Source organism: Pseudopipra pipra, chromosome 3, assembly GCF_036250125.1.
Source record: "Pseudopipra pipra isolate bDixPip1 chromosome 3, bDixPip1.hap1, whole genome shotgun sequence".
NCBI classification, from domain to species: domain Eukaryota; kingdom Metazoa; phylum Chordata; class Aves; order Passeriformes; family Pipridae; genus Pseudopipra; species Pseudopipra pipra.
The window spans coordinates 109,685,586-109,711,269 of record NC_087551.1 but is presented as its reverse complement, the minus strand read 5'-3'; the positions used below and the strand labels follow the sequence as shown (position 1 = coordinate 109,711,269).

The following is a 25,684-nucleotide window of genomic DNA, read 5'->3' as shown; positions in this document are numbered from 1 at the left end:
ATCTACACGGCAAAAGCTGTGTAGATAGGTGCTGTAATCGCCTATGCACAGCGAGATCTGCTCGCTGAGGAAAGAAAATGTCTAGTGTTTAAAAAGGATGGCATTTTTTCATGTTTTTCCTTCCTAAAGGATTCTTTGATTTTTGGAAAGATAAAGCCCTGAAACCCTACATATTTCGGTACACTGAGCCTGGTGTGAGTCGAATTTAGATCTTTGTGCCATCCCCCTCCTCACTGGTTGCGGGTGCCCCAGCGGGACACGCTTCCCATGGAAAAGCACCAAGGGTGCTGTCACCCACTCTCAGGTGGAAAAATCAGCTTAATCTGTGAGTCCTGCCTGTGCAGAACGACCAAACCAGAGGCCACAGCTTCCAGTCGAGATAGGACTGGGATACAGCCGGAAAACTAAGGAAAAGGTAACTTACGGAGCAGATAGGGAGACAGCGGTTGGGAATGGAGCGAGAAAAATGCAAGCAAGGATGGAGATAAATTCCCTGTCAGGCGGGTCTTTAAGCAGCAGCTGTTCCTGTGTGCAGCAAAGGCACCGCCGGGCTCGGTGCCCACAGCAGCGCTTGGTGACCCTGGGCCAGACCCGGGGGCGCAGCATCCTGGGGCACAGCCACCCCTCACTCGGGCTCCGGCCGCGTACTCCTCGCACCGGGAAGCGGAGGGAAAGGGGGGAAGGGGAGCGAAGGGCAGCGCGGAGCGGGCGCCCAGCGGCGCCCTCAGCCCGTGCCCGGCGGCCCCGCTCCCGCCCCCGCTTCCTCCCCCGCCCCCGCCGCCATGTTGTGGGGCTGAGCCGCCGCGGGAGGCGGAGGAGCCGCAGCCCGAGCGGAGCCGCCGCTCTGGGGCAGCGCAACAGGTACCGGCGGGGCGGCCGCGGGCCCCGCGCCCCGCGGAGCTGGGCGGGCGGAGGGGAGTGTGGGAGGCCGAGCTGCCGGGCGGGACGGGAGCGCTCCGGGGTTCTGCTGCCCCAAGCCGCTTTAGTTATGTTTGTTCCCCTTGTTTGAGGCTGGTGGGGTTCGGGTTTGTTTGAGGTTTGGGGTTTTTTTTTCGGTTTTTTTTTGGTTTTTTTTTTTTGTTTGTTTGTGTTTTCTGGTGGTTTGGACGGTAGCGGCGGTGGCTCCCGCTGCCAGCGCTGCTGCTCTCCTGTGCTCCATTACTGCTCTGCCAGCGGAGAAATCCCGGTGCCCGTGCCCAAACAGCTCCCGAGGTGAGGTGACTGAGGTGACTCGGACGTGTTCTTAGACCCCGGTTTGTTGCGGTGATGGTGGTTTTGGTGCCTTGTAGCTACGGTGGAAACCCGGAGTTCGGAGAGATCGAACTGGTTTCTGCAGTTAAAGTTTGCGAAGTGTTTTGTCTGTAAATAGACTGGCTTTTCTTGGTCTCGACTTCTCTCCGCGGCATGTCGTAAATTCAGAAAATAAAATGTGGTTGAGGTACGTGATTCGGTTCCTTAAACATCAAGGTACCATCTTGAATACGGTAAATGGTTTTCACAGCAGCTGGGGCTTTGGCATCTGTCACACTGCAGAACTCGAAAGTAGATCGTGCTTTAGATAGTGCCTGCGATCTTTAAGTTATTTTCTCAAGCGTTTCTCTTAAGCATCAGTTGGAAATTCCCCGTCTAAAACACCGGAATGAGAAGTCACTTGCGCCCAGGCTCCCCTGTCCTGTGCATCGCTCTTTTGGGAACATGATGTTTTTTAAACTCCTTTTCTGTTCGTGCCGGCCTGTGGTGGCAGCAGCTCCCGCGCCGAACACGGGAGAACACAGAGCGTGTGAAGCAGTACGTGGTGTGGGTAACATCAGTGGTACATAAAATGCAGCTTGCTTTCAAGAGTTTTAAATTGCTCATCTGAAATTTGGTTGTCACAAGCATCTACATCTGCTGATGCGATGATGATGTTTGGAACTAATGAGCACTAGGAACTAAATGGATAAAGAGCCAGCTGGGCTTCATTCTTCTACCAAACCTGGTTTATTTTGTTTCCTTGTTTCCTCTCTACCTCCTCTGTTTGGTTTCTTTGTATTTTTTTATTCTGACTGAGCTGGGAGGGGCGTTCACACCACCGTACCTCTGGGTATTTTAGAGAAGTCCTGCTTCAGGCTCAGTGTGATGTGAAGAGAATTGCACGATCCCTGCAAACATGGATTTAGACTGCTGTGTGCTCTCTGTTGAACAGAATTTTTTTTTGTCAGATTAGCCTCCTAACTCAGATGCCTAAATTAGATCAAATGAATGTGCTTATCCTTTTAATTACTATCCCGAGAGAATTGCATTTACTTTTTTCTCCTCTATCTGTACAAGATCTGGGGTATGGGATGTGTCCCTGGCTGAATTGTAGCTGTCACTGTAATAGCAACAAGGAGTATATTCCTGTAGCAGTAACAATATAGCAAAAACTGGGTACATATGGCTTGTTTGTGCTAATCATAAAAGTAATAGGGTTATCTACTATAGGTGTGGGTCAAAACAACAAAGCTTTATAGCTGTTTATTTTTTTAACCATTCTTCTTGTAAGCAGAAAAATGCCTTGTCACATCAAGGCAGAAGTGACCCGTGGGATGATTTTAAAGTGTGTTGATGAGAAGGCTTTATTTGTTGAGATTCAGGTATTACAGTGACTTTGACTACAGCAGTTCTTACAGCAGGGGTTTTTGCAAATATTTCTGTTGTATAATGTTGAAAATTGAATTAATTTCATGCCATAGGAAAGAAGCAGCTATGAAAAATGAAGCTAAGTTCTGTAGGTGACAGTATTTCTTCATTGAGCTGCTTCTCAGGAGCTGGTGAGGAAAATGGGGCAGCATTTGGAAAGTGAAAGGTGATGCATTGCTTGAGACATTATCAAAAACCTTCACCTTCCTTGAAAACAGGTGGCTGTCAGGAAAAGACCTTGGGATGAGTTCCTGAAGAGCAGTGTAGTCCAGAGCACTAGTTCTTCTTCCAAATTGAGACAGAGGTCTCTGGTCTGTTTGGTTAACAGTTTACAAGTAAATTATCTGCTATTACCTCAAAAGACTCAGTATGTAAAATCTGTGAAAACAGCTTTTCATGAGTTTTTTCTTTTAAAGGCCACAGCTGTTCTCTTTGCCTTTTGAAAACTAGTTCAGAAGTTGGATTGGACATCTTTATTTCTAATGTTAATTTCTGGCCTATTTTCACTTGAAAGGAAAGATCTCTGACATCTCAGTTTTTAAAATAGCTTTTAACTGCTTCCATTTGTTTTTATTAACCTGAAATGTAGTTACAGAATAATATTTTTTTGAAGGGACTTCTGGAGATCACCTGGTCCAATTCTTGTGAAAAGCATGGCCAACTCAGATTATGTCCCTCAGAGACATGTCTGGTTTTGTTTGGATTATTTCCAAGGGTGGAGATCCCACCAACTCACTGGACAGCCCTCCCCAGTTTAGTGTCCATGCTTGCTCAGACTGCATCCCATCCCATTGCCCAGACTGCCAGTGAAGACATTAAGCAGTACTGGCCATGGTATCAATTCCTGGGGAACATCAATAGTTCCAAACAGATGGATTTTGGAATACTGATGACAGCTCTTTGAGTCTGGTGATCAGGCAAGTTTTCCACTCAGATTACAGTGAACCTTTTCAAACTATATTCCACCAGTCTGGCTCTAAGGATACTGTGAGAGGCCTTATTAAAAGCCTTCATAGGGTCAAAACAAGCTGCTGTGCCCTCATTCACAGAGCCAGTCATCTCAACACAGAAAGCCATGAGATATTGGATGTGGTTCGTCCTGGATGGATGGTGGCAGTTTGCCATCACCTTTTTGTTCTTCGGGCATCTGCAGGTGACTCACAAGGGGATTTGCTCCATTGTCTTTCCAGGGACTGAAGTAAGATTTAGCAGCTTTCTGTATTGGTGTTCTGGCCCTTCGAGAAGATGAGTCTGATGTTTGCCTTTTTCCCATCATCAAGATCCTCGATCAGTCACCAGGGCCTCCCATAAATCAGAGCTTGGTCTTGCAGTGACATTACCCAGTGTTCCTGGCAGCACTGGGCCTGTGATTTGTTCCATATATATGTATGCAACTGCTCTACTTCCTTGTTTTCAAGTTATTTTGACTTCCAAAAGCTGTCTTCAGTTCATTGTAATGCCACATCTTTTGGCAAAGGATAGTAGATAATGGATCCTGCCATGTTTTTAAGTTTTGGAGGGGAAGCTTGGTTTAGACACTGTGAAAACACTGGTTTAGTCCTGTGAATGTTGTGAGAGCAATAGTTTGCTGACTAGTGTTGCTTTTAGATTGGAGGGGTCATGTCATGTGGGAAAGTTAGTGACCTTGTTTGAGCTTTTTTGTCTTAGGTGATGATTGGTGATTTTTAAGATAACAAAGATAAAGTCGAGCTAATTAGAGAGTTCTCTTTTTTTACGATCGACCTGTTTCAAGAACTATCGCATATCAGTAAAACACTTAACACAAAGTGTACTTCGAGGTTCAGAGGTTGATCCTAGGTATGAGATGATATAAGGTAGTTACTGTATTCCTTTTACCTTTAAAAACATATTATGACCTTTAATTTCACCTTTTAAAATTGCATTTTCCTTATGTACATTCGTTGGTGATAGATGACATAACAGTCTATTTTGCGGGGAAGCACTCGTGTTAGAGTGCTTAGTTGGATTTTTGGAAGTGCTAAGCAGCTGTTTTAAGTGATCCTGAAATTTTCAAGTGCTTGGTTGCAAATATTGCAGGTACCTGATTACCTCTGGAAATGGTGTTTTTGAATCCTGATCAATATAGAACTGGGAGGCTTATACTGTGTGTGAGTTCAAGTTCCTTCCAGTGACAGACCAGTGTAAGCCAAAATTTTAAGCCAGCTGTGAGCAGTGAAGCCTTGTTTTCTGTGGCTGTTTGAGTTTAATGAGCTGTGAGCTTGTGTTGAGTTTTTTCACGCTGTTGGTATATTTAGAGCAGCTTTTGGCATGCGGATTCTCTGGTGTCTAATATTGGTACTCAAACACACAGAAGTCTTTCTCTTCATTGAGGGCACTAAATTTGGTTGTGCTTTCTCCGGTTGCCTGTTTTCATGAATCTTGTAGGCACTTAAGATCTTTGCAAAGTACACCCCTCAGTTGAGCTTAATTCACATTGGATGATGGGATTCGTCAAAGTACATGTTAACTACTCATCTCTTCTACCCTTAGAATGCCAGGCTAAGAATTTGAGCATCCTGGTTGCTTGGTTCCTATAATGTAACTGCTTTCATTAATTCATTTGTCTTACTTGTCTTATCGGAATGGTTGTGGGGTTTGTTGTTTCTTTTTTTTTTTTTTATTCTCAGGTTTATTTAAGGATAAGCCTCCAGAAAATAAGATAGGGGATTTTATTTTGTCAGTTCTTCTTACTTCCACACATACTTTGTTGTATTGCCCATTGCAAGATGGTACAGAGACTGTAGTAACTTGTTTTTCTGGTATTGTTGTGACGTTAGCACCAAATGTTATAAAGGTGAGGATTAGGTCACATAAAAATTATAAAGTAAAAATGGAGCTGCTGAAATGTCGTTTTTCTTTAAATTGGGAATATTTAGAACTTTGTCAGTATAGGAAAGCAGCCTGGCCAGCTTGGTTACTTGGATCCTGGAGTTAGAATAATGGATTGAACATTAATATATAGATGAGCACAGTGTTGTGTAACTCTTATTTTCAGAACAACACATGAAATTCAAATGATGTAATATGATGACAGTAGCAGGACAAAGTGTTGGAAGTACCTTATAGGGCACAAGTACCTGAGAACTATTTTTAAATATTTTGGCAGTTACAGATAGTTGAAAAGGCATGGTTGATCCAGAAAAGTCACAGCTTCTTCGGAATAGCAATTCTGAGAACAGTCAGTTTGACTTAAGACATTTTGATATGGGATGTTGTGGCTTCAGCTTCAGAAGTAGCTGGTAAATAATTCTGAACTGGCTCTTCTAGTGAAAATATTCGAGGCTGATGCAAGTGGAGCTTGTGAAATGCTGTGGCATCAGTCATGAGTGATATCTGCAGTTAGTGATTCAGCAGCATACACATTAAGTAAGGGAAGAACAGGAAATGGGAGTTAACTCATTTTTGTTTCTAAAAGTATTACAATTGGAATGTGAAAAAAAATGAGCTGTTATGGCTATATTAATAAATGTACTTAAAAAATCAGAACTGATTTAAATACTATTAGTCTTACCTTTCAAAGGTCAAGAATTTTACTACTCAAAATCTAAAACTCTTGCTTTTTCCATTACACTCTTACGAGTTTCTTGAGGTAGGACAAGTCTGTGAGATACTTTTGTCCCTCAGGACGTTACGTGATGTTGAGATGTGTGTCTAACACAGGTGATAATTGATTCCCTAAGTTCATTACATTAATTTGTGGTGGTTAAAACTTTATTACTCTATACTGTAGAGCTCAGTGGTAAAGGTTTGAAGAGAACAAATTTCAACTGGATGCTTTGAAGGACTGTTCTTGGTAATAGAGCATGGGTGACACTTGTGGATGGGAGTGGGGTTGGGAGTGGGGAGCACATTTTTACCTATCTGAAGTAATGCTACCTAATTATTTTTCCCTGTTTTGACTGCCTTATGCTGCTCTTTTCTTTTTCTCTCATGAGGTTTCCCTGTTTTTTTGATTCATCAGAGATAAACACCATTGCTTTGCTTTGAAGGCCTCTTGTGGCCTTTCTCCTCTCTGCTTGTCATCTCATTCAGTTTTGAGAAGTTGTGTGTGATGGTTTTGTGCACCTGACCAGCTTGAAAATACATAGCTAAAATGTAAATTCAGTCTCACTGAATGTTTTACCTTCATTAGTTTTATAAATGATGAGAGATTGTTTTCTGCTGAGCACAGAGACTGCCCATGTATCTGTTGTGTTATGCTCAGCTTATAGCAGTCCCTTAGATGTTCTGTATGTTTTGCACTATTATCTGGGGCTGACAGCTGAGCAGCAAGTCAAATTGCATCTCTTCTATTGTAAGGAGAAGATAACATTAAGAATTATTCTGTTAGATTTTTTTTTCCCCTCTGTTAGGAGGCAGATTTTGCTTCTGATGGAAGGACAGGAGTGGGCTCAAAAATTTCCTCTGAAGATGGCAAGATTTCAAATGAATAAGCTTAAAAGTAATAGGCTCTGAATGTTTCCAGTCACGGTTGAAGTAAGAAAATAATGAAAAGAAGAGAAAACTCATCAAATACTTATGTCCTGCTTAAGCCCACATTGACATAAATTAGGAGTTGAAACGTGGAAGTTGAGAACTGCAGGTTTTAAGATGTGTGGACCTCACCAAACAGCATTTTAGAGCACTTGTACAACGCTTGCAAATAATTAGGTGTGAGAATTGGTGTGTCTCAAAAGAGGATCTAGAAAAAACAGCATATGGAATGGGGAGTCATGTAAATTAGAAAGTAGGAAGCAAAAAAAGGCAAGAGTGTATTTTAAGTTACCACCCGTACAAGAGCAAGTGTATCTCACTCAGCTCTCTGGAAAGGTTACATTGTGCAGACTTCTCAAAGGTAGAAGCTCAGAGCCTTTAAAAAAACCCTCAAAGTTATAAATAGTCTACACTCTCCTTTTTGCTATTTTTCTTTTCCATTTTAAGCAAAGCAAGCAGAGGGAGTGATGTCTGTCTGTGTCTGGGATCAGATTAGTGAATGTGTTCTTCCAGGGCGTGACAGAGCTGAGTTCAATTCCCATCTTTTCCTGAGGAAGTTCATGTACATGTCTCCTGGGAGAAGGGCCAGGGATTTAAATAGTGAGCTTCCTGAAGTGGGATTCTCATTCCCTCCCTCAGAATAATTTCTGCTTCGCAAAGAAGAATCAAAGCTGGACGGGCATGGACAGAGAGACCTGCAGATTTTGTCTTAATGGTAAAGAATTTCACTTAGGAGATTGAAATCCTGAGTTGACATTACTATTTCAAACACTGCTCATGAGTTTTCTTGAATGACTGTGCAGTAAAATGGGGGAAAACCTTCTCCTAGGAGGAAGGAAAGATCAGCTTTAATCTCCAGAGACAGAGGAGAGAGCTGAACTGTGTCTTGATACTTTGAATGGGTGCTTTCACAGCTGAGCAGCTGTGTAAGAAACAGAGTAAACCCAGCAATACTGACCACACAATTCTGTTTTTTGAACAGAAACAGAGATTCCTGTATTTTGCATGGTCAGTATGTTCAGAGAGCCTGTTAGCTGGGCAAGGTGGGCAGAAGGATATTTGTCAAAAAATACTTTTTGTGTTCTGTCTGGATAACTGTTGGAAAGGAAGTTGCTCTTTCACAGTGAGCAAGGAAGGGACTTTGTACCATAGGGGTAAGAAGTAAAATATTTAACCCTTTTTTTTTTTTCTCCTTGAAATGTCAAAATATTAACTTAGGCTTTCAGTACTGCTATCCACAGTGGCAGAGGAGAGCAGGAAGAGCCAGCAATGTGCTGCCCGGGATAGACTTCTCTGTTTTGTCACTGATGTCATTCATTTGTTATCAGAGTGGGTGGACTTCGTGAAGTTGGGCACAGTGCATTTTGAAAAGGCCATGTCACTGTGTATAACTCCACTGTATAAAGGAGATAAATGCTTGGCCTGACAAAATGTTCTGGTGTTTTTCTTTGTTTTTTGTTTTGTTTTGTTTTTTTTAATTAGTAAACTGTCCTACCAATATGTCTTGCAAAAAGATAAATTGTATTCCGTGCTGGTTAATAATGCCTTACTAATGCATATTATTCTCTCATTTTCAAGAGAGTAATCGAAAAATACCAGGGAACAACTACATGGGCTATTACACTGTCACTGTTTGCTCTGCAAATACTAATGAGTCCTCTTTGAATTGTCCAGGTCTACAGGTGTTGTAAAGAGCAAATTGGTCAACTAGTACTGCAGTCTCTGTCCTCGCTAATTGGTTCTTGCAGCAAAAATCTGCAATATATCTTCTTCCTGCTCTTGGGGAAAGGAAAAGAGTAGTTAGTAGTGTGTCCACACGTGCTGCTTCCATGGCATTTGCTTTCTTCCAGACAGAGCTTGTTGCACCAGACCTTCATTCCTACTAAAACTATGTGGTTGTGGTTTTTCTGAGAAATATTTTGAAAAAAATTGATGCAAGTGTAAATATTAACAAAGATTGTGGTAAGTCTGTTCTTCGTATAATGGCAATACGCCCATGATAGGAAAAAAGCTTTTTCTTTTCCCTTTCTCCTGTCATATGCCCAGCTCTATCTAATGTTTTCTAATGCCTTCAGCATAGTCCTGAGGTCCCCCCTGCTTCTTGCAATCTCCTCATTTGTTTTCCCAATTTGTATCAACTATAATGAACACAGAGAGAGGGAACAGCAGTTGCAGTTTGGCAGGTCAGTTTGTGAAAACAATTAGTGCTTTAAACATTGGGACTAGTCAAATGGTTTGTTTACAAGAACTTGCTGTTCTGCTATTTAAATGTAAGATCCAAGTTTTCCTGTTTTCACCCTAAATGGCAGCAGGACTTAATGTCGTCTATGATGTTCACAGGGATGTTTGATCCTGTTGTTACTACATGGATTTTGTGCTGTGGCTGCCACAGTTTCTTATGACTGATGGCTGAGTTCACCAAGTGCCTCTCCTAGAACATTTTGGAAAAACAGATAATTTTCTGTGAAATATTGTGGTGGTGATGGCCATGATTTCATCTATATCATCTGTTTGGGATACCAGTTATAGTATTTTCTTGATTTTTATTTTTTTCCTTTAGTGAACGTTTTTATATGGCATTGGCTTTCTCTGTAGTACTGCGTAGTAAGGTTCTTTGGAAATTAACAGCTTTCACCTCCATTAATGTTTAGAAGTTATTGAAATTATTCTAAAAAAACATAAATTTGACTTCAAGAATATTTTGCTGAGACTTTCATGCTACATAAGTGGTTCACACCTGTGTCCCAAAGGTGCAAGGTGCTTTTACACATTTAGATCGTTATAGATGGCAACTGGAGCAACTTTATTTGGAATTTGTAAAAATAAGCAGCTTTTAACTTTAATATATGCGTAATCTCCAAGCCTTTGTGATATACTGTGGGGACGACGAAGACGGAATACTTGTTGAGGACAAGCTCCATTCTTTGAGAAGGATTGTTTTCACAGACTTTTGAAAAATTGTTGTAGACTTCAAGTTTACTGGGCTGTTTCCTCCTTCTCTAAAAAAAAAGAAAATAATGAGGAGAAATTATGTTGCAGCAATACTTCTATTTTTCCTTTTTTTGCTTATCAGTATAACTTCAGAATCTGTCACCAGAGAAGCATGTGTGCTTGGTGTAACCCTGGTGTTCAAATGAAATGCATCTGTGCAAAGGGATAAAATGGGATCTCAGTGCTGGTGAGATATGAAATCCTGTAAAAAACTCATTTATGATTTTTGGTTGCTTCTGTAAGTCATAGTTTTTGCTATTTGTGAGGCTTAATGTAGGAGAGTTTTGGTGCCTTTCAGATTTAGTATTTATTTAAAATATGACAAGTTCTGCATATAGACATAATAGTGAGACAACAGAGCTAAATCATGATTTAATCGCATATCATTGCTGTAATGTACTCTCAGTAAGACCTGTTGGGCAGTTTACTCTTGTTTTTGGACCTAAGGATGGTACATCTACATGGCAATGCCCAATGCAGTCTTACCAGCTTGGGTCAAACCCAAACTTGGGAAACTTGGGTAATTTTCAGGTTATGCTGAAAAATCCTGTGCTGAGAATTTGGCCTGCAATGTTCATTATTTTGGGGAGCGTTGCACTGGAACAGTGTGTCAAAGATTGTGGCATTAGAACGTCTGATCCTGGACTGCTTCTTTTGAGAGGACAGATAAAGGTATGGAGCATAACTTGGGAGTGTTGTATTCAGTGTCTGAGTACAACTTCTAATTCTGCCTGATGTGAGCTATGAAAGTTCTGTTATCACAGAATCATAGAATTGTTTGGGTTGGAAGGGACCTTTAAAGATCATCTTGTTTCAACCCTCCTGCCATAGGCAGGGACACCTTCCACTAGACCAGGTTGCTGAGAGCCCCATCCAGCCTGGCCTTGAACAATTCCAGGGATGGGGCAGCCACAGCTTCTCTGGACAACCTGTGCCAGTGCCTCAACACCCTCACAGGGAAGACTTTTCTTCTTATATCCAAGAAGTTACTCGGTCTGGTGGAAATGAACCAGGGACACGTGTGCTCTGTAGATACAGAGCTTTCATAAATAGGAAGGACCCTCACCAAGCTAAAGTGAGGTCAAAGCCCTCAAGATTTTTCAGTTAAAATTGATTTTAAAATATGGTACAGTTGAGACTCTAGGGACATCAAAATTTTGTGTGCATGAAGTTGCCTGGGTCGCTTCTCACACTCCTGTGGTCAGCAGTTGAGGGGTTTGGAAGTTCAGTCTACATGAGCCATTTCAGCAAAAACAAGGCAAAAATCTGGCTTTCTCTGTAACTGTGAGTTGTATAAAGTATTTTAAAAATATATATCTTAAGATTTTGGGCTTTAAGAGTTAATCAGTTTATTACGAGACCTGTATTGTCTGATTATTATCAGATTTGTATTGTGAGGTCTCACCTCAAGTCCTGTGTGCATTTTGGGCCTCAGAATGTAAGAAGGATATAAAAGTATCAGAATGTATCCAAAAGAGGGAAACAAAGATGGTGAAAGGACTAGAGGGGAAACAAAGATGGTGAAAGGACTAGAGGGCAAGACTTTTGAGGAGCAGCTGAGGACACTAGGTCTGTTCAGCTTAGGGACGAGACTGAGGGGTGACCTCCTTGCTGTCTACAGCTTCCTCATGGGAGCAGTCAGGGAGGTGCTGCTCTCTCCTCCCAGGTGACAGGGCATGAGGGAATGGCTTAAAGCTGTGTCTGGGAACTTGAGATTGGATGTAAGGAAAAAGTTCTCCACTGAGAGGGTGGTCATGCACAAGAACAAGCTCCCCAGGGAAGGGGTCATGGCCCCAAACCAGTTGGTGTTCATGAAGTGTTTGGGCAATGCTCATTAGTTACATCATGGGATAATTTTTAGTGCCCTGTGTGGAGTCTGAAGTTGGGCTCAATGATCTTCCTGTGTCCCTTCCTGCTTGGGATATTCTATGTTTTTGTGATTCTGTTGTGATTACTCATTCAAAGAAACCTAAAAGCAGACTGAAAGTAAGAGGATAAAGTGAGTTGGAGGAAAGATCAGATGTGTAGCTCTTATTCAGTAAGACTGTAAATCTGGAGCAAGTCACATGAAGGTGGAAATCTGCTGATTCTGGGGGTGTTCTCCAGCATTCTGCTTCTGTGTCATGGTTTCAAGTTCTCTTTTAGACCTTCTTGACAGAACAGCTTTTGCAGAGAAGTGTGCTGGAGAAATGCTTGACAACCGTAGCAGCATTTTTTGGGAAGGCTATTTATAGATTTCAAGTGTCCCTTGGTAGATTGCTTGGTAGGTTCATGTCTTGGAACAGATCCATGCTTCCTTTTTGCATCTTTGTGCAGTTGATACCTAATGTCTCTGTGAGAGATCATTTGGACTCACCAGCTATTCCATTTACTTTTTTTAAATATGTATGTGTGTGTGTGTGTGTGTAGCCACAGATCCTAGACTCTTATTTTTAGTGAAGAAATGTGCACTAGGTACAAAAAGGTGGAACCACAGTGCTTTCCAGTTCTGTGATTTTTGTGATGAGATGCACAGGAGTTTTCATGCAGAGGAAGGGAGTATGGGGAATATGATATTTCTGTACTTAATATTAAAATCTCTGGTTGTATTGAGAGGGTAAGAGTTTAGTGGATTTTGTTTGTTTGTATGTATGTTTTGTTTGGTTTGGTTTGGGTTTTTTTTGGTGTGGGGAGAAGGTTTGGTGTCTGAAGAGGGTTGTTTGTTTTTTTTTAAATTAAATATTTCCTTTTTGTAGCCTCATCATGTACAATAATTTCTCCACATAGAGCACAAGGATAATGACGGATATATTTCAATATTTAACTAAAATTGTCTCATCCAAAGTACAAGCTCGCTGCATTGTCTTAGTTCTATGTTTTTATAGCAGTGAATTTTTTTATGCTTTTACCTCAGATAAGTATTAGTGAATATTTTGCAATTCTAAAGAATTATTATTAGCGGTGAATTATTATTAAGAACTATTATTATTTCAAGATAATTATGGTTATTATTATCTTGAAAAGATACATACTGAAAAAACAAAATTTGTCTTAGTACTCTGGTATTTATTATGAAAGTAAATTCTGTTAAGACTCTTTAAATGCTGCTTTGAGTCTTTATGCAGTAGCTCAGGAAAAGGAATAACTTTATTGTGTTGCTCCTGGAAAACTGGCTGGTGACAGACTTTTATTAAGGCAAGTCTTTTTTTCAGAATACATCATGTAAGAGTGTTTTCTTTGTTAATAGTGTGTGGAGTAGTGGAATGGGTGAATTTGAATAATAATTGTTCTTCCACTTTTCTCAGCAGAAGCTTTTGGTTACAGAGCTCAGGATTGCACTGTTTTTTTCTCATATACATAAATATTTACCAGGGAGAGCTGGCAAAGATCTGCTGGGACCCCAAGCCTATGCTCCCGCCAGGAGAAGGCTGTCCCCAGCCATATGTTCTGGCAACTGTTTGTGTACATCCTGCAGCAGTTGCTAAACAGTTGGTACTGTTTTCCTTTAAGAATGTGCCACAAGGCCCAGGACTGCACTGCATAGCCTATAGGAAAAAAAAAGAAAAAAAAAAAAAAAAGAGAAAAAGACAAAAAAAATCCCCCCCCCAGTGTAAATTCAGCTGGTTCAGCAGCAGCCCCAAGCCGGGCATTGTTTGCTGTCGGAAGTGGGAGCTGAAGGGACGGACGTTCCCCCGCTCAGCGGGAGCGCAGCGCAGTTTTGCCCTTGTTGCATTATTAATGGCACGATGTTTTTATGTTGCAGATGGCTAAGAGCTAGCAAGGCAGATCCGGGACCATGATGGCTCAGTTTCCCACGGCCATGAACGGTGAGTAGCCGCGCTCCGTTTGCTTAGGTCGGGGTGGGAGGTTTGGCTGGTTTTTGTGTGTGTTTTTTGGTACCTGCAGCAGCGTTATGGTCACTTTGCTGCAGATCGCTTCCCGTAGCCCAACCTGTGCTGTGAGGCTGGGAGAGACACGGCAGAGGCATCACTGCAGTGTAATTTGGAGTGGGGATACGCCGGGAGTGTCTGGTAATCTCGGATCATTTAAAGGGTTGAGGAATGTGTGAGCTGTAGTGTGAACACTGCCTGACTTCAAGTGGGGAATATGCTAAGTAATAGTTGATTAAACTTGCATACCTTTTCTGTTACGTAATTCAGCACAAAACATGTTCCATTATAATCCATTACACTATTTATTTTAATACAAAATATTTGAGGGCGTCAAGCAGTTTGTGACACTGATGAAAACAACCAGTCTTTCTCAATTAAAAAAAAAAAGTTAAGAATTTTCCTCAATTAAAAAAAAAGTTAAGAATTTTTCTCTTCATTTTGTGCCCCTTCCTCTATAGAAACTTTTGAATTTGTTTCTTGGTGATTTGCTTTCAAAGACATGAGAGTTAAACAATTTTAAGGTTCCATGTGTGTATGTATGGGACAGAGCTTATTTGTGAAAATAGGATTTGCAAAGATCTGCTCATAAATTTGACATTTGCATGTTGTTGTTTACAGAGCTGGCCAAAATGAAAGTACGAGTATGGAAACAATGTTTTGCATTGTTTTGCATATTCAGTTATTCCCTATAAGGAGTATTTCTCCTGATGAAAGTGGGGACATAGATACAAGAATGAGTATTTCTTAGCTCATTTGTCTGTGAAGGTTACTGCAGGACTAGGAGGTCTTCACTGAAGTAATTTAGAAAATTGTCACTGCTGAGATAAATTGGGTGAGTAAGGGGAAGGTGTTTTGGTTTTGTTGTGTTTTTTTTTTTTTTTTTCAAAAGAACAACATGCAGATTTCAAATTAACCCTCTCTTTTACATACCTGTTTCATATGTGCATAAAACATTTTGTGAAAAAAAAATCGTTGTGATCAACACTTTATTTCATACAGTCAGCTGCAGTTTGTTCGAGACTTTGTTTCACAGACCTAACAAAAAAAGAAAAGGAGTCAATATGTTATATAATAGGGGGAAAATTATGTCCACCTTATTGGACATAATGAATTTTTTTTATAATTGCCACATGCTTTTTGCTTCTCAGTTTAAAATAAACAATCAGAAATTCTCTTTAGGGAAGGTACAAATTTATATCCTTGGCTGTCTCCGTGTTTGATGTGTGAATAAGTTATTTAGTGTCTTTGTTTTGGCTTTTCACTCAGTGCTGTTGTAGGATTGCAAGTGTATTGACAGCACTGGGCAGGTACATGACTTGATCTCAGAAGCCTTAGTTTGGGAGAGTGATCCTTCCCTTGATCTGAAATCCCCTGGGCAGTATTGTCTGCTGCTCTCAAAGGGAATGGTGCCAGGGGATGCTGCCTTTCCCCTCACAGAGTTTTACTGTGTTGAAAGGCATAGTAAGAGAAACACCAGGCAATAGTTAAGCTGTTGCTCCTCACAGAAAAGTTGAATGACTGTGTGTAGTTTTGTAGCCATATTTCTTATAAGAATTGATTACATTTCAAACAAGTCAGGTGGGGAAAAAAAGAATAGTTCTAATGTGATTTCTGGATAAATACTGAGCAACCTCTGCCCTTGAAATTGTTCTTTAGCCTGTGTTCTGCTTCCTTGCTACTTAGCACTGCTGTAGTGGTTGCATTCAAAGTAGATCACCTGCATTTGCCACTCATTGCAGGAAACCTCTAATTACGTTGTTAGACCTTGGTAGTGACTTGAAGCATGAGATGAGGAATGAGGTTATGTGTGAGGCAACTAAGCCATTAGGCATTGCTGCAGCCTGGGAGCTCTGGCTGCCTGCCTCACCTTCATTTCAGCATAGTGTTGACCCTTCCCTTTTGTCGCCTGCTGGGGGAAATGGTGGTTTTCTTATGGGGGAAGAAACCTCTTATTCCTTCAAGGTACAATATTGTATCTTGATAAGAAGGTAGATTTTAGTTTATGATTAGCATAAGGCATGAAGTAGTTTCTGTTTCAGGTTTCTCTTTCAGGATTATTTTTGGCACTCAGTGTTACAGAAGAGTGAGTGGATAGTGTGGAGCAGATGGGTGTACAAGTATGTGATGATATGACACAGGGTGACAAGGAGTTTGAGAACTGCAGGGTTCAAATGTCAAAGCATAATACTCAGTCTCAAATACAGGAGATACTACAACACTTTATTTACCAGCCTAAGCAGAGAAAGCCAGTCTGCACAAGACCCTGGGAAGGAAGAGTAACTGAGCCGTGTGCTTGACTTCCAGTCAAGCTTTATTTGATTCAGCTTTATTGAGGCACCTTCAGAATATACCTTGGCTGAGCAGGCTCCCAGAACTGTCCAGCTTCAGCATGTGGCTGATGGCCAAACTATGTGCTGTACTGAGAGCTGGCACCTTCTGTTGTGATTCTGTGGCCATGTGTAAACTTTAGCTCATTGCAGTGCTGTGTGCTCTAGGGGCACGTGCTCTTGCCAGAACTTTCTTCTCTAAAGTCATGAAAGGACACAGCCAATGGAGAGGAGTTCCCTTTGACTCTCCATTGCTGTCCAAGGTGACCTTTGTGGATGCCTTAATAATAAGCTGGAAATTCAAAGAGGAAAAGCAGGACAAAAGAGTGTGTGTAGATTTCTTTACAAATTTATATCCCATGCAAAATATAAAGGTTATTATGACATTTTATATGAACAGGCAAGGCTGAGCAACATGTGCCTTATGTATAAAGTCTGCCAATTACAGCACCAGATGGATAACATACATTTATCTATGTGGAGTCCAGTTCTATCAAAGAGCCACTCCAGGCATATCCATCTCCCCAGTCTGCAAACAAGGTCAAGGATTCCCTAGTGAGGCTTTGTTTTATCCAGTAACTGTCTGAATATTGATCATTATTTCTGTGAAAATGATAATACAAACCCAGTTTATGGTAGTTGATTCTCCTTACATACAGTTCTCCATCTGGACAAAGCTTTCTTAGGAATTCATCCCAAGTCTTGCAAAAGCTTTTGGAAATGACATTTAGTTAAACTAAATAACAACTATCTTCAATAGTTGCGTTTCTAAAGAAAGACTTAATGTGCTAACCACGAACAACATTTAAAAGAATAAAGGCTTTCTTTAATAGGTTAAGAGGTACTTCTATCTAATTTGTTTCTGTGATTGCAGCCTTTGTCACAGAGCAGGAAGAAGTAGCCTTCAGTGCCATGGGATGTGTTCTTTCCAGCTGGAGAGCAGTTGCATGATGTTTCTGTTCCAGATCCCCTTCCTTCTTCTGTAGGGTAGATTTGTTCAGGGTTTCATATCAGTATTTATGCTGGATCTTGGTTTGGGGAGATTTAATCTTAAGAGACCAGCTGGAACAAGGAAAGCAGTATTTGCCGATCAGTATCTTTCACATTGTTTCCTTAAGTACCACTGGAATTTTTGGGCTGTGTGCTTTTTTTGTTTATGTTTTTATTTGTCCTTCCTCTTCCCTCCTACCACCTGTTTCCTTTCGATACAAATTTTTTGTGGTCCAGCAGGAAAATGTCTCTGATAAACTGAGGTGCAAAAAGTAAGTCATGACTCATTTCATGTGCTTCTAAACCTTCATAAGTCAAACTGGATTTTGTGCTGCTCTGAATAGAACTGAGTTTTGTGTCCCCACACTTAGGTGTGTAGGAGACTGAGGTGGACATGAAGGGGTTGTATGAGGTCCTGGTTTCCCTGTCAAAACACTCACTGATAGGTTCTGCTGCATGTTCTTTGTAAAAAAGTCAGTCTCAAGACTTGTGGTCTGAACTCTTTTTTAATTAGGAGGAGCCCTGGTCATCAGAGTTCAATTAAAAGCTGCTTGAATGCAACCTGACTCTTAACCTTGTGTGCACTGTAGATACGGAAACTGTAGACTTGCATATCAACAAGCGTAGATAAAGATACAAATCTGAATTAGACCTTGCAAAGAAAATATCAGAACTTGTTCCTGCACCTAAAAAAAGGAAAAGGAAAGAAATTCTAAGGCACGGACAAATATTTCCTCTGTCCTTACTTAGGAATTAATCCTTCCGCTCACTTTTCAATGAGGACGGTGATGTCAATTGATACAGAGCAAAATTAAAATGCTCAAGTCAGGGAAGTGTATATCTTCCATTATCTTCCCTGCAAAAAAGTAGATTTCCAGTTGCGTTTGCCGTATTTTGTGTTTTCTTTAATCCTAACAAGTCAGAAATAGCCCTATAGGATTGCAGAATACAAAGTCTCTTATTCATATTTAATTATGAAGATAATATGATTCACATGGCAGATGTAAGAGGAAATCTTAGGAGGAAGAAATAATTAGATGTGGAGGTAAATGTTAAATGGAGTAAATGGAATCAGGTTTTACAAGGGAAGGTTTTAGCAAGGAAAGGTTGTTACTTTATGCCTTCACTAACTGAATTTTGTAGAAAAAGTGTAACAAGATCTCAGGGTTGGACTTCATTAGGGAAATAACTGGCTAAAAGGGAGAGAAAATGCAAGTTTTAAACTGGGATGTTGTAATCATTATATTCTTCATGGATTTTATCTTAAGGCCAGTCTTAGTTATTATTTATGGCAATGTTATCAGTAAAAAGCAAATGTATGCTGGTTAAATTGGGCGATGTCACGAACTTTGGAGTCATTTCCCAGCCAGAATTACACACTATAGACCACATATCATTGGCTAAATTTCATCACATTTCTGTTGTGCTGTCTCCAAATAGCATTTTAGCCACAGCATTATGAGCTGGAAGGATTTTTGCTGTATGCTGGGAACTCAGCAGTTGGCTGTGACTAAGGAGGAAGACAACCGGATGTATTGGATGATCATGTAGTAATTACGTGATTTGAGGGAAAGGAAATGCATCCTAAAATGTGGTGGGTGAAATAAGGAGTGCTGTGTGCTATTGCCTAAGGCACTGGTGAGACATCTTGTAGGATATAGGGTAGAATTTGGGTTATCTGCTGAAGAGGGGAAAAAACCTCAGGAAATGAAATAGATGCAAAGTTGGGGTTTGGTGTTACCCAGGAGAGATGAATTAAGTGTTGGGAAAGGACAGAGAGGTTGACTTTGCTGTTTTGGTGGACTTGTTGGGGGTTTTTTTGTGGTTTGTTTTTTTTTTTAATTTCACTGCATTTGCTTTTCAGTACATAAATTTGCTCTTTATTTTTTTCTTAATAGGAACTAACTTGTCTTTGAGTACAATGTTAGCACAAGGGTAAATAGAGATGAATCAGCTGTTGGTCTGGAAATGGGAACGGTTCTGTCAGCAGTGACGTTCTGGACCCTGATCAAGAAAAAAGTCTGATTGCCTTAAGGCAGAGCTTGCATTTTAGGAAGGAATTAACATATTAGAGTTTCTTGGAGAAGCAGAGCTTGCATGTGGTGACCTTGGAAGTCCCTTCCAATCCTGTGCTCCTAAAATGTAATAAAGAATTAGGTAATAGTGGATACTAGTGTTGGGGTTTCATCCATTAACTTAATTTAAAGCTATATCTGCTCTGTCTTGCTAGGATTTTATTTTGTTAGTATCATGTGTTAGCTTTTAAAAGATAAATTTACACTGAGGGGGAAACCCAGGATGGTTTTTATCTGGAATAATAATACTGTAATGCAAGCTGCTTTGTTCATTTGGGATGTCAGTGAGACTTCCTGGTGGTTTTTCTTCAAAGCATATAAAAACCTAAACAAAAAACAGAAGAAGATTTACAAATACTTGCCCAAAATGGAGCCAGAGGGCTGAAGGCTTAACTGAAGGGACTCAGAAACATAAATGTATCACATAGCCAAGTTTCAAAGGGCTTTGACTGTTAAAATTTTCATTTCCTTGAAGATTTAACTCCAAAGTTTGGGAAATATACTACTCCAATCAACTACTTCATGTGGCTGTTGTAATTTAGGGTTGATGGGCATGTGTGAAGTGGCACCATCTTAACATATACTAAATTCCAAATTGTCTGTGATCATTGGAGCTGCTTTGAACAGGCCGTAGATGATATTAATTAGTATTGGCAGAATGAGTTCAGGTTTAGCCCACTAATTATAATGGCAATAATAAACACATTTTTAGGCATTGTGGTCTGTCAGTCAATTTATATAATGCCCTATTACTTTAATTAGGAATCTTGTGTGTTCAGGCCTTTCAGTGCATCAGTTCTTTGGGACATCTGTTGTTTTTCCTACAATGGAGCAGTAACCTGAAATCATCACTGAGATAGCAAGAAGGGTTGAAACCCTGGAAAGCTGAAAGAATGTCAGTGTTCATGGAACTAGCATTCCTGTTGAGTACCTTCAAAGAAGATATTTTAATAACTTAAAAGCACTTGTGCTTTAGTTGGATGTGAAGTTCTCTGTATGCGAGTCTCAAGAGCAGGTAAGATCAACTGAGTATCAAGAGTTGTTTTAGTGCTGCTTATCGAAGTAATTTGCTTAAAAGTTTTATATATATATGCATTTTTACAATAGGTGGTATATTTTAAAGCATGTCCCAACATTTTTCCCTGCATTTCTTCTCATAGCCATGGTTTTCCGTTGAACTGTGACCTCTGCAGCACAGTTATTTCTTTAGGAAACGTGTCTTTTCTGAAAGTCTTGGTTTCACTATTTCTTTAGGAAACATGTCTTTTCTGAAAGTCTTGGTTTCACTATTTCTTTAGGAAACATGTCTTTTCTGAAAGTCTTGGTTTCACTATTATAGAAGAGTTCTGCACCTGTTACAGTGTGTGTTGATACTTGTATGGCAGTACTGAAAAAAGCGCACTTGTATTTTCCTAAGAGCTACAGGTAGTAATTACTGTGCAACAAATGATAGTGCTTTCATAGCACTGCGTTTCATAGGAATTCTTCAGGCTCAGGGAAGAAAAATATACACATGTGAGTTAATGTGTGACCATTTTCTGATAGAGATGATGTGGGTTAGAAGGCCAGCAGAGTTATTCCTCTTATTTCTCACAGTCTTTGTATTGAGATTGGATTAAGAAATACATGGACAGTACTTTTTAACCTGACCTGAAGATAACTCTACATCCACTGGGCTCCCTGTTCTGGAAATGATCCACTCTGCAATTGCTGTTACACAAAGGTTCTGGAAAACCTATAATAAAACAGGAAATAAGGGTACCCATGAAAAAAATGTCCAAAGAGAGGATGTGGCTCTTGTGTTAAGGGAGACTAAATGGATTAGAACTGTTTAGTTTTAGAGAACAGGCAGCTGAGATGAAGATACAGTAGAAACCTGTAAAGCCAAAACAGTATAGAAAAGGCTAACATGGGAAAGAATATTCACTGGTTTTTTTCAGCGCTGAAAGGGAAAGCAGTACCAAGTGAAATTATTGAGCTTAAGGCAAGCAGAAGAACCTGGGTTTGTTTGTTGGTTGGGTTGGTTGGTTGGTTGTTTCACACAATGAACAACTCATTTTTGGGACTCACTGTCTCAAGATGCTTTGGAACCAATACGTGGAATCAAGGAGGAGGAAGGATCTATGCCATGGCTATTAAATGCTTTGCTTTTTTCTTTGGTGTTTTTTTGGCTCAAGAAGCTTGCCAAATTGCTGCTTTCTGACAGTTGAGAAACTCTAATACCCAGAGAAGAATTCTGTTCCAAATTCTAGAACTCCGTTCCAAATTCCAGTCCCTAAATGTCCCCATGAGCCATTGGGAAGGCAGGATTAGGGATTGTGGTATAAACTGATACCAGTGGTTTTATGAACATAAATTAGACAATTTTAAATTTATTATATTTAAAATCAAACTCCCATGTGTGCTGGGAAAGTAGTCTTGTGTATATGCTGGATATAGTTGGCAGGTTTTGCTAATTAATAATTTAACCTTCTAAGGAGTACTGCTTAAGCAAACTCTCTGCTTCTGTTACCTTTGTGTTTTCTTCCAGCTTTCCCTGTATTTTTTCCTTGTGCCAGGACTAGAAGTTACAAAGAGGAGTTTAACAAGAGTGATCGAAAATACAGAACAGCTTCCATATGTGGAATAATTACATTGACTGGGACATTTCAGCTTGGAAAAGAAAGAGTGGGGATGGTGGATACAGTAGAATGTTTCCTTCTCAAGGTCATCTGTCATTTTTCAGGCAGAGGAATGGTAATTAATCTCTGATAACACGAGAATGAACCGGTATCAGATGAAAGTACTATTGGCAGATATCAAACATACAGAGCACTTTGCAGTGTCAAATAAACAGGGTAAACTGTAGGAAGCTGTGGATGCCAAAAGGTTACCTGGATTCCTTAAACAGTTAGAGATAGGTGGATTTTCCTGCCACTGATGAGGTGCCACCTGTGGTTCAGGAGCTGCCCTGGGAGTTGAGAAGCCATCCTGGAGCAGTACCAGCGTGTGCTGTGGTACCACCATGTGCCTGTTTTTCTGTCTGGGATCTCAGCTGGGGGAATACTCAGTCTGTGCTGGAAGGGCCGTTACTGTGTTTTGTTTCCTAAGTTATCTCCTAATTTCATTTTTGCCGAGATCATTCAGGAAATGTCTCTTCATTTTCCTTCTCTCCCACCCTTCCTGTGTAATTTTTTTTTTTTTGTTCTTCTCTTTTCCTCTTTTCTTTCAAGTCTCTATCCCAGTTCTCTGCAAATATAGCCCATCAGCCTTCCTCCTGGTCCCAGACTTCCTCCTCAAGTCTGAGAACCCGGAAATGTGGTTTTTACTCTAATGGCCAGATAATGATGAGAACTACAAAAATTACTGTAACGTATTTAATATTCCTGAAACAGAGTTCTGCACTGATTTTATGTCAGTGTATGTTTTTGTAGGAGAATAATTTCCTTTACTCCACCTAATTTCAAGTTTCATTTTGAATCCTCTTGCCTGGTATTTTTACTGCCTGCATTTCTCTTGGTGCAGAAAGATTTACTGGCTGCTGCAGATGGAAACTCACCTGCATCTTATTAGTTTCACTGCACTCCACAGGGATTTGCTAGACAATAATTAAACAAATTATCCTTTTGTAAATTTTTAATTAAATCAGAGGGGTTTTTTGTGACTGCTGGTGAGCAGCAGCAGCATAAAAAATCCATTTCCAGAATTAGAAAAGTTTAATCCAAGCTCTGGTCTTCTTTTCCTCAAGCATGGTGACTAAAAACTTTTATTTTCCTCATGAAAGACTTTGATGCTGTACAGGTTGACTGAGTTTACTCAAAAAGACTTCTGATTTGTCCTTAACTGAAGAGTAAACTTATTTTCCATCTTCTGTGTCATGCTGGAAAGGAAGGCTATGGAGTCCATCAGCTGGATGTTTGGTAACCTTAAAAGCAAATGGATGCCAGTCTTACAGCTGATAGGGCAGAATTTGGCAAAGTATGGTTATTTCATGCCTTGATAATGTTGCTTACTTGAACTTTTCATACCTTCTGTTTGAAAGATTCTTGTTGGTGTGATTTTTTTCTTCTCTTGTTTCCATTTCTAGAATCCATCCAAAAGTATTAATTGCAGATTTAGGGAAATGACTCTCGCCCTATACTGGGCTCTGGTGAGGCTGCACCTCAAATCCTGTGTTCACTTTTGGGCCCCTCATGACAAGAAAGACATTGAGGGGCTGGAGCGAATCCAGAGAAGGGCAACAGAGCTGGGGAAGGGTCTGGAGCACAAATCTGATGAGGAGCAGCTGAGGGAGCTGGGGGGGCTCAGCCTGGAGAAAAGGAGGCTCCGGGGGAACCTTCTCATTCTCTACAACTCCTTGAGAGAAGGTTGTGGGGGGGCCGGTTGCTTCTCCCAAGTACCAAGTGATAAGACAAGAAGCAGCAGCCTCAAGTTGCACCAGGAGAGGTTTACATTGGATATTGGGATCAGTTTCTTCACTAAAAAGGTTGTCAAGCATTGGAACAGGGTGCCCAGGGCAGTGGTGGAGTCACCATCCCTGGAAGTGTTTAAAAGACTGTAGACATGACACCGAGGGACATGGTTTAGTGATGGGCTTGGCAGTGCTGGGTTAATGGCTGGACTCGATGATCTTTAGGTCTTTTCCAACCTAAATGATTCTCTAGTTCTGTGATTCTGGGCACAGACAGAGCTATGTTGTTGGATAGAAGAAGGGGCTTGTTTCATGTGCTGCATCAGTGTTAGTAACTCAGCAACTACAGGTGGTTTCACTGGCATTGCTTCTCCAGAATTAGGCAGAAAATACTTTTCTGTTAATTGCTGGTATTGAATCTGCATCTGAGGAAGGCTTAGGTTAAGCCAAGCCTGCGTGTCAACTTCTTTGTGTAAGAAAAGAAGTTAATTAGCTTTCAGGAATAAAGCATAAGTTTACCAACATTGCCTGTTATAGTAATTGCACTTTTTGATGAGAAGTAGAAAACTTACCTCATTAAAACTTAAATAAAAAAAACTATTGAATGAATTGTCACAAATTCTACAGAAAATTAGTGTAAAAGGTAGCATGTCACTGTGCAGTTCAGAGTACTGTCACGTTTATACAGATTTCCTAATGTATTTTCTACATTATTGGAGTTCTAACAAAATTTGAAAAATATTTTTTTGTTTGTACATTTTCAAGTAATGATATGTCTGTGTTTTGCATTTTTGGTTTGGTTTTGTGTGGGTTTTTGTTGTTGGGTTTGTGTGTGTGTGTGTTTTTGTTATTTTGGGATTTTTTTGGTGGTTTTTTTGAATGTTTTGCTTCCTTGATGTGTTGTTTTATATTTCAGTGGAGTTGGCAATAACTTAATTAGAAAGGATCTTCTGAAAATCAATAACCATAACGAGTTAAAAGTTTCTGTGATTTTTATAAAGTATAGCAATACTACCCTGTTGTTATAAACTGATAGTTTAAGTGCTTTGGAACAGTCAAGTGTGCTGTAGGATTCAGAAAAGTAGATCTAAACTGTTAGCATGGATTAGACTATTATGTATCTCTAAATTGTTTTAGGGATTATACTCATTCTAAAAGCAAGGATTATGTTTCCACCACATTGAGATCATTGCATGATACAGAAATTTTAATGTTCTTCCTTTATAGATTTTTTTGTATTGAAGTGGAGAGGTGCCAGTGATGATACCATCAGGCAGAATTGTGTATCATATCTTGTAGGAGTAGGTGGATAGTTTAAATAAGCCCAGTATTTGATTTTAGTGAACTGCTAACCTAAGGCTTCCCTGTATATCAAAATATCTGGAAATCCTGTACATAATGTAAAGAATACAATGTGGCTGCTGCTGCTTTGTCCTCATTTCTGCAAGTGTGCTCTTCAATTACATAAGCATTTCTTGGCCAAATCTGTGTAGCTCTGCACTTGTCTCACACTGTTTAACAGACTGTGTGCAGGTACCAGTTATTTTTTGCATCAGTGCACACAATTCTTGTAATTTTAATGAAAAAAAACAAAATTGAAAGAGAAATGTTTCCCTGTGTTTAATATGCTTTAGCTACAAGTGTTTTCTTTTAACTGTGCACACATTAAAAGAAGTTGATGAAGTTATAATTAAGTATAGACATACCCCTCTCTTCTGGCAGTTGCCATGGTGTTGCTTAATGTGCTGAGAGCTTCTATGAAGTGTTTCTGGTAGGACAAGTAGTCAGAGGACAATGTAGGACAGTGTATGTGTTGTGAAAGGAGATTGTATGTGGCTCCTGCCATGGCCTGAGATCATGGGAGATGTGAATAGGAGGTGCAAT

The 25,684-nt window shown here is 40.2% G+C and overlaps 1 protein-coding gene across 9 annotated transcripts in view; it reads left to right on the top strand.

The window, feature by feature from the left end:
• ITSN2 (intersectin 2) overlaps positions 1 to 25,684 on the top strand; it is a 91,184-nt gene that overhangs the window by 7,643 nt on the left and 57,857 nt on the right. For 4 of the 9 annotated variants that reach the window (XM_064650667.1, XM_064650664.1, XM_064650665.1 and 1 more), the window contains exons 1-2: positions 757 to 861; positions 13,889 to 13,952. In XM_064650667.1, the coding sequence (XP_064506737.1) occupies positions 13,922 to 13,952 (31 nt within the window). In that variant the 5' untranslated portion in view covers positions 757 to 861; positions 13,889 to 13,921. Of the gene's footprint in view, positions 1 to 755; positions 862 to 1,101; positions 1,213 to 7,848; positions 7,871 to 13,888; positions 13,953 to 20,288; positions 20,426 to 25,684 lie in introns of those variants that run through there. The other 5 variants (XM_064650659.1, XM_064650660.1, XM_064650662.1 and 2 more) reach the window with 5 other exon arrangements.